Source organism: Emys orbicularis, chromosome 20 (assembly GCF_028017835.1).
Source record: "Emys orbicularis isolate rEmyOrb1 chromosome 20, rEmyOrb1.hap1, whole genome shotgun sequence".
Taxonomy (NCBI): Eukaryota; Metazoa; Chordata; order Testudines; family Emydidae; genus Emys; species Emys orbicularis.
Window position 1 is genome coordinate 22,544,761 of NC_088702.1, and position 8,606 is coordinate 22,553,366.

The 8,606-nt window shown below is 57.2% G+C and overlaps 1 protein-coding gene across 1 annotated transcript; it reads right to left on the bottom strand.

The window, feature by feature from the left end:
• Nucleotides 1-702: 702 nt before the first annotated feature.
• On the bottom strand, nucleotides 703-6,934 carry LOC135892149 (phospholipase A2 inhibitor and Ly6/PLAUR domain-containing protein-like). The gene is made up of 5 exons (XM_065419845.1): nucleotides 6,862-6,934; nucleotides 5,111-5,231; nucleotides 4,258-4,409; nucleotides 2,638-2,781; nucleotides 703-941 (listed from the first exon to the last, which is right to left on the bottom strand). Exons 1-5 carry the CDS (start codon nucleotides 6,932-6,934, stop codon nucleotides 703-705), a joined length of 729 nt encoding a protein of 242 aa, XP_065275917.1.
• Between the last annotated feature and the right edge of the window lie 1,672 nt (nucleotides 6,935-8,606).

Below are 8,606 nucleotides of genomic sequence, written 5' to 3' on the forward strand. Positions count from 1 at the left end.
CTGTGTGTGAATGAGGAATGGCTGTGTAAAGAGATAAGTGTGAAGGCCGTCGCTGAACCAGATGTTTAAGGAGGGACAGGAGACAGACGCAAGGGCAGCAGGAGCCTCTGATTGGAGTCAGCTCTGGAGGCAGAGTTGCTCCCTGAAGCACTGGTGTTTGGCAGAGATGCATGAAAGCGGAGCAGACAGGGTCAGTGCTGGTACACACAAACACATGTGCATGCAGGGACGCTCCTGGGCGATTGCATCTCTGGTCATGCTTTATTTAGAGCAGTTTGAAATGCACAGAGGGACTCGGACCATTTCTGGAGTCTCCGGGGAATTGGGAGCCAGGATTCCTGGGTTCTCTCCCAGCTCTGGGAGGGAAGTGGAGTCTAGTGGTTAGCACAGTGGGGCTGGGAGTCAGGACTCCTGGGTTCTTCTCCCTCGCAGAGATCTTTGAAAGGCTGGGGGAGAAGCTGTGAGGGGATATTAATAATACACAGCACTTTGCTCCAAACTCTAGCGGAGAGTCTCTTCTCGCCTGCATCAGGCTTTGTCTCAAGCCCCCCCCCCCCCCCCCTGGGATCCCAAAGCCCTTTGCAATGGCAGCTCACCATTATTCCCCTTACGGGGGGGGGGGACTGAGGCAGGTCAGGGAACAGGAAAGGCCGAGTGCACCGGTTCTACTGAGACACCAATGGCCCGGGGGGGTCCTGCCACTCAGCAGAGGCATAGCCCCAGAAGGGCAGGGAGGAAAAGGGGGACCCGGGGGACGATGCTGCCCAGGGTGAAGGGACCCCAGGCCAGAGTCGGGGTGGCACTGCTGGTCTGCGCTTTGGGTGCTGGGCTGCATTGGACATTGGTCAGTTTGTAGGTGAACACCCCCGATTCCAGCGTCTTGATTTCACAGGCCGCCTGGGTAGCGCAGCCCCGGCCTGCAAACGGGATCGCGACACCACCTGTGTGGGGAAACCAGAGCAGATCAGACACGGCACGGCCTAACCCCCTTCTGTGACGCCATGATCGGGCCCAGGCTGGTTCTCCAGGGACCTCGTCTCTAAGCCCTAGCGCCCTTGGGATAGCTCTTGGCCCGGTTCATTAATTCTCAGCTAACGTGGCATCCTGAGTAGCGTAGGCCACTAGACTTTAAACCCAGTTTTTCCACGCCTTGGATCATTCTCATGGCTCTTCTCTGACCCTCCCCCCCCCCCACACACACACACACTCCAATTTACCACAATGCTCCCTGACACCAGCACTGGACACAGGATTCCAGCAGCGATGGAACCAGTATCAAGCACGGAGGTAAAATAAACCTCGGGGGGTTGGGGGAACCCCGCTCTTCTTCCAACGCGGTCCTCAAGATGCACCCATGTTTCTTTGCAAGATGCCCTGGCCTCTGAATCGTTATCACTGACCTAGCAAATGGAGGTCCTGCATGCCGTATGACAGCATCTCATGCTTTCGTGGATAGGACCATGCGGAGCCCCTGGCCTAGGGGGTACCCTGCTGTGGGGGGCACATGGAGTAAGGAGGAGTTGCAGGGAGTTCCTGGAGCACAGGGGACTCTTAGGGGGTTCAATGTTCTCATCCTACACAGGCAATGAAGTGGATGACCCTCTGGGCAGATGTTTCACCTAGTCAGACAAGCTTGCGGTCCGGTGTTTTCCATGCAACATCTTTCCAGAGCAGCTGTGGCAAACAGCAGGAGAAATTGTTCTCTGCATGAATCTCTGACTCCAAAAATATTCCCTGAGAGCCCTTGGAGTTTGAACAGAGATTAAGGGGACAGCCTGCATGCTGTTTGCATACACCTCTGTTCCAGGACTGGTGGAAACAGTGTGACGAAGCAAACTGTCCTAAGGAAATACTACAAGGCCCCAGAAGTCTGCTGCTACTTGGCAAAAGGTGGAAAATGTTGTTACCCCTTATGACCAGAGCGGTTCACCAAAAATTTGAGATCTTGAGGGTCATTCCCATTAGGATGAGAAATTGGCATTGGAAACAGGGCTATCTTTGATGTAATACTGCGTAGCTACAAACAATGTATTTGCCCACGGTCCAAAGCCCCTTTCCAGCCAGTTTTCTGCCCAAAAGCTCTGCCTTAGCTTTTCCCAAGGCCACATTCCCAGTCCTTGTTCTATCTCTGTCCTGGGCTATTCTGCCCCTGCTCCCTGGTCTTCTGCTTCTCTTCCATGGACCCACCCTCACCAATCCTAGGTTTGGGAAACTTCACAACCCACATGGCTTAGCTTCTGCTCAGTCTTGCCATGTTTGAAATATGCAAAGGGACACCAAGTCTTGCTGGAAAGTCCAGTGGGGGCTGGGAGCCAGGACTCTGGGGTTCGCTCTCCAGCTCTGGGAAGGGAGTGGAGTCTAGTGGTTAGAGCAGGGGAGACTGGGAGCCAGGACTCCTGGGTTCACTCCCGGGCTCTAGGAAGGGTGTGGGGTCTAGTGGTTACAGCAGGGGGGCTTTGAGCCAGGGCATAGCACGATCATGCAGCCCTTTGTTTTGAGTGATGGCCTCTATGGTTTCAGCTGTTGCTAAGCAAAGGGGTGTTTCCCGGCTCCCCGGCTCAGCGGGCGCGGACGAGCCCCAGGACACCCCCGGGCTCGCCGGGGATTTAACCCGCCCCAGAGCGAAGGAAGCCGCACCTTGCGCCAGCGTCCCGACGATGACAGCACATTGGTTGGCACCTCCGGTGCAGTGCAAGCTCTCATTGCTCTCACAGCTCTCGAAGCCCGGGGCGTAGCAGGCCGGGCACTGCAGGCCATTGCGGACATTGCTGATAGCCAGCCCTGAAAGGCAGTCGGGGAAAGAACCGTTTGCTCCAGGAAGAAACCGCGGCAGGAGAACGTAGGACAGGCAGGACCTTCCCAGGCCATCAACCCAGCACTTCATCCCGCTCAGGCAGCTAGCGTGATTATTTTCCCCCACTCCTCCAACGGGCAGCTGTCCCGCCACCCCTCTCCTCTGGCCGCTAGAAACATCCTGACTTCCAGCCTCAGTTGCTTCCTGGCCTGTGTGTTCCCACGCCCGCGTCTTCCACCAACTTCGATCGGTCTTCTCCCTTGAGGTTGCTTCCCCCCATTGTGTTCTGGGGCACACGCCGGACCACTCAGGGCTTGCGTCCGCCTCGCTCCGTGTGCATTTGCTCCTTTCGAGAGACAAAATCCAGCAGTTTCCAGGGACTTGAATCTGCCTCAGTAGAAGTACCCATCTTCCTCCACTTGCAGGAGCTCCGGCCCGCTGGTGCCTGTCCAGTAATGGGGGCTGGGAGCGGGAATGTGGCATGCTCAGGGGAAGAGGGGAGGAAGAGGCGGGGCCGGGGTGGGGATTTGAGGGAAGGAATTGGAATAGGGGCAGGGAGGGGGCCGAGTTGGGGCGGGGACTTCTGGGAAGGGGTTGGAATGGGGGCGGGGAAGGGGTGGGGCCTCATGGAAGCGGTGGAGTGGGGGCAGGGCCGGGGGCAGAGGAGGAGTCGAGCACCCACGGGAAACCTATGCCTCCACCCAGCTAAGTCAACCCAGTGCTCTTTTTGAACGGAAGTGAGTGTTAACGGGGCAAGCTGCTGGGTCTCTTTAAAGGAGCAAATCAACCTGATTGTGACTCTGACCGGCCTGGAAAAGGGCCAGACGTTGCAGCACTGGGGAAATCCAGGACTGTGGGGGGCGGGGGTGTTGGGTGGAGGATACCAGGGGCAGAGCGCTGCACCCCAGCTGCCCAGCCCACAGACACTCAGGAGACTGCAGGCCTCCAAGCTGTGAGCACAGACGTAGAGCATTTTAAGGCACCCATGGTTAGAGGGTGACCTCTTACTGGTCCAGTTTGCACCCCAGAACATCCCTCCTGAGAGCAATCGGGTCTCTTCTCAGCTTGCATTATCCCAGGCTAAACAAACCCAGCTCTTCCAGTCCCCCCTCATAAGATTGGCTCCCCATGTCTCTGATCAGCCCAGTAGCCCTGCTCTGCACCTGGCCCAGTTTGAATTCATCTGCCTTGAATTTGGGGGACCACAGCTGGACACAGTGTGCAAGGGAAGGTCTTACCAGGACAAAGGTATTAAAACTTCCCTCTCTCCCCTGGACATGTCTCATGCACACTTGCTTCCCATGACAAATAACTTCCCCCCCAAACTGCCCGCTTGCCCCAGAGTCCTTGGAAATCTCCTGGCTTTTCCGCGAGACCAGGAATAGCAGCTCCTCAGAGATCGGGGGTTCGACCCAGCGGCTTCCCCGTGCCCCCGAATCAGACCCGCCACCAGCGATACATACTGATGGGCATTAAATGGGCGTTGCAGTCATTGGTCTTGCAAATTTCGGAACGGATCTCCACGGTCACTGTGGCCCCGAAGTAAAAAGCCAGGAAGCCCGTGAGGCTCTGGCGGGAGTCGGCGCAGGACTGGTACGTGCCTCCATTCCACATGCTAGACTGAAAGGCTGCAGAGCGAGAAGGGGATGTCACGCGCCGGTTACACCGACGGAGCCACCGCAGTGTCACGGCCCCCGTTAAATATTGGTACGAGCAGACCCTTAGAGCGGACCTCCACCCCACCTTATAACCATCGCCAGCCGCCTCTGTAGGACCACAGGGCTGGAAGCAGCGGGGGGTTCATCCCATGGTGCCCTCCCTTCTAGGCTAAATTCCAGCGCCCAGACTGGTGTTGCCCCCCAAAACCATAGGGGGGGGTGGCATCATCCCACCAGGTGGGGGCTGCCGTCCCAGGGCCATCACGCTGAGTGGGGCAGGCACTTCCCTTTGGCTGTCATATTGTCCCTGGGAACAAGAAACTGAGTCCCCAGGTCTGGGGGCCTCCTCGCTGCCAGGGGGCTCCCTGCGATCACCCGGCGAGCACCTCATGCTGCCACTAGTTGGAAGAGACCTCATCCAGTCCAGCCCCCGGTGCTGAGGGCGGACCAAGGCAACCTAGACCAGCCCTTACTGGTGTTCATCCAACCTGGTCGGAAAACCTCCACTGACGGGGACCCCACCCCCTCCCCCTGGGAGTAGCTGGTTGGCTGCCTTTGGCTGCATTCAGACACACGATGGCTAGGAAGCCACGTGGGAAAAGCATCCGAGAGCAGGGTTCCCGCCACACCCCGCAGCTGCCGCGAAAGCCAACAGGACTCACTGAGCGTGTTGTGTTCTTGAACGATGATGCAGGCGTCCTGGGTCGGAGAACAGATCTGGGGGAGGTTGTGGAAACAGCTTTGCCCAGATTTGCAATAGAAACAGGTCAGAGGCATCCCTGAAAAGAGAGCCGGGGTCGGGGGAGAAACTCATCTTTGTATCCACTACCAATGTCCAGCTTCCCGATTTCCAAATCCTTCCCGGGCCCTGTCCAGGCTACAGCCGTTATAACAGCACCGCTAATGGTGCCACTAGAGCGTAGACGCTTCCCACACTGGAAGAAGGGGCTGTGATGAAGTGGCCACGTTCTGCCATATTTTTATGAAGCTGATGTGTGCCTCAGTTTCTCCTGGACTTGGCACTGCTACCCCGTGGCCCGGGGGGAAGGGTTGAGTGTGCAAAAACCCTTGGAAGTGTGCAATAGCCCCACTCACCTACAGCCACCATGGCTCAAGGGGTCGCTATTCCACCCCAGGGCTGAGGAGCGGATCAAACCACCAAGGGGCTGCGACGTCTTCTGCGTTCACCCGATAATAACCCGCAAACGTTACCCAGGCAGAAAATTTCCCATCCTGGACATTCGTGGATGGAAAATAGACCTTGGCAAATGTCTGAATATTCTGACGTCACACCCCGATTGCCTGGGGGCCCAGATGACCCAGCCACCCCAGAAACTGAGGCGAGGGGCAGACAGGAAAGCAGAGGACATAGCAGTGCTCACAAAACAGGGGTGCGTCAACAGAGCTTTCACCATCATCTGCAGCTGTTTGCTTCGGGCCCATTTCCCTGTGAGTTCTCCGTGCACCGGTCTCTTCACAGAAGCTCTGATCGGTGCCTGCACACGGCACCGTCTTCTCCAAAGAGCCGTGGGTCAGACCCAGCTCTGGCGCTGTCTCTAGGGCTTGCGTCTGACCCCTTCTGCCGTGGGTCACCTCTCGCCCCACTATTGCTCCTGGAGTGCGCGGGGTCCAACTCATATAGCCTTCAGGCTCCTCCCACTGCCCACAGCCTCGGCAGCGATTGGTGGTTCATCAGAGCCAGCTGGGACACACCTCCTGCTGATTGGCTGGGCTAGTTCCCAACTCACAGCCCATTGGGCAGCTGGGGCGGAGGGGGTGTTTTTGTTTTTCCCCACCCACGTAGCAGTGCATTCACCAGACCCCACCTGCGGCTGACACGCTGAACGGCCAGAGACTAAACTGATTTGGAATGGCCAAAAGCCGTCATATTTAAAGCCCGAAATGGCACCCAGTGCATCATGGGAGATGAAATGTAGTTGCCTCCTGCTCCCATTTTCTTCCCTGGACTATGTGTCTCATGATGCACCTGGCTCCCAGCCCCCCTGCCCTAACCACTAGACCCCACTCCTATCCGAGAGCCGGGGATAGAGCCCAAGAGTCCTGGCTCCCAGCCCCCCCTGCTCTAACCACTAGACCCACCTCTCCTCCGAGAAGGAACACAAGGTCTCTGAACTACAGCTCCCACGAGGCACCATTTCAGGATTGAAATTTTGCATGTTTCGATTTTCCATGAACAGCTTGACATTTTTGTTGGGGGGTAACCCCCTGCCTCCGCCCATTTTCCAACCGACGTCCCCAAATGACCTGGGGTTTCGGGGTGTCTCAATCACAGAACACAGTGAGCACCACTAGAGGGCTCACAGATTCTTTAAAGCAGGACCACGCCCCTTCTGTACCCTATGGGGTGGCCACAGCTCAGGCTGCCAGCCCCGACTGCCAGCGACTCACCCGTTTCGTTCTGAAATGCAGCGGTCGCTTGGAGAGCGCCGAGGATGCAGAGGGTGATGAGCACTTTCGTCATGACGGAGCAGAGCACAAGGTCACGTGGGGCCTGTAGGACAGCAAGCGCTGACAGGTCAGGTGATTAGCAGGCAGGGACCAGGGCTGGGAACCAGGACTCCTGGGTTCTATCCCCGTCTCAGCCACGGACCTGGTGTGTGAGCTAGCACAGGCCTGTTCTGTAGGCCTCGGGGGTCTGAACTCAAGAGTTAGAATGTGGACAGGACTAGAAGAAAATTAAATGGGTTAAGACGAGTAGACAACACTCCAGGGTGGCCAGACAGCGTCAGAGCAAAGATTCCTCCAGCCCAGAGTCCTGTCTCTGACAGACGCCAACACCAGGCGCCCCAGAGGGGATGAAGAGAACAGGGCGATTAGCGAGTGATCCACCCCTCAGCCACTCCCAGCTTCTGTCAAACAGAGACTTAGGGGCACCGAGAGCAGCGGGCTGGTCCCTCACCATGCTGGCTTTCTCCACAAAGTCCTTCTGCATCATGGCCTCCTGCTCCTTCAGCTAATAGCCATCGGTGGACCTCTCCTCCAGGATCTGATCTAATTCTCTTCTGAGCCCAGTTATACTTCTGGGTTTCACAACATCCCCTGGTGGGGGCGCCATTTAGGGAGCACGGGGGGGGGGAGATTCTGCTACCACAGCGGGGTGCAAACCGGAAAATGAACCCCTGCTCTGCGCTCTCGCCGGAGGAACTCGTAGCCCGTAGCTGGGCTCTGAGTGGGACGTGGCTGCTGGCTGACAGCGCTGTCCCCCGGGAGCTGCACCTACAGCTCCCCCCCCCCCCGCCCCTCCCCCTCGGCTCTGGGCTGTGGGATGTAAATCCCCCGGCTGTGTGGCCTGCTGCTGCTCCGTGGCCGGGAGGGGGAGGGGGAAGCTGTCCATATGGCTCTGTCCGCCCCCACCCTGAGCAGAGCAGGTATAACGAGATCCCCACATGCCCCCTCCGGCTGGGCGGCTGAGAGCCTGGGCGCCCATTAGCCTCCCCCGCCAGCCCTCGCAGCCAGCAGCAGCGCTCGCAGCCCCGGCACCAGAGGGCACTCAAAGCCCTTCCTGTGGGGAAATAGCTCCTCGGTCCCCCGCTGGTGGGATGGGAGCCAGGGGAGGGCAGGTCCTGGCCAGCCTTGGCCCAGAGAAGGGACCTGGTAAGTGCTGAGCTCCAGGAGTCTCCCCCACAAAGCCGGGCAGTGTCACCGTCGGTGCTGCCCTGAGACGTTTCAGCTGCTCCTGATGGAAACCAGAGGACGATATTGTCCGTACCTCAGCGTCTCCATCAGCAAATACAAATGGTTTCTTTGTTCAGTTAGTCTATGGACCCTGGGACTTTTTCACAGTTCCTGGAGGGCTCTTAATCGTACCAGGTTGTTACAGCCTGGGAAGAGGTCTCTTTCCCAACTTCCTTAGTATCTGAGTGTGCCCTAGATATGACATTGCTTAGGGGGCAAATTTGCTTAATAACATTTAAGACGTCTCGTGTCAGATTGTGTTTTCCTTAAGGCACGTTGAGAATCACCCAGCTGGGTCACTGTAGATCCATACTCAGGATTCCTATAGGACATTATAAAACTGAACAGCTTCCAGAGGCTAAAACCGGCTTTTAGATCAGTCCTTTGTAAATACAAGTTCAATTTATAAATTGGTTTTTACGTTTGGAATCTTTACACCTTGAGTTCCTTGAACTGGA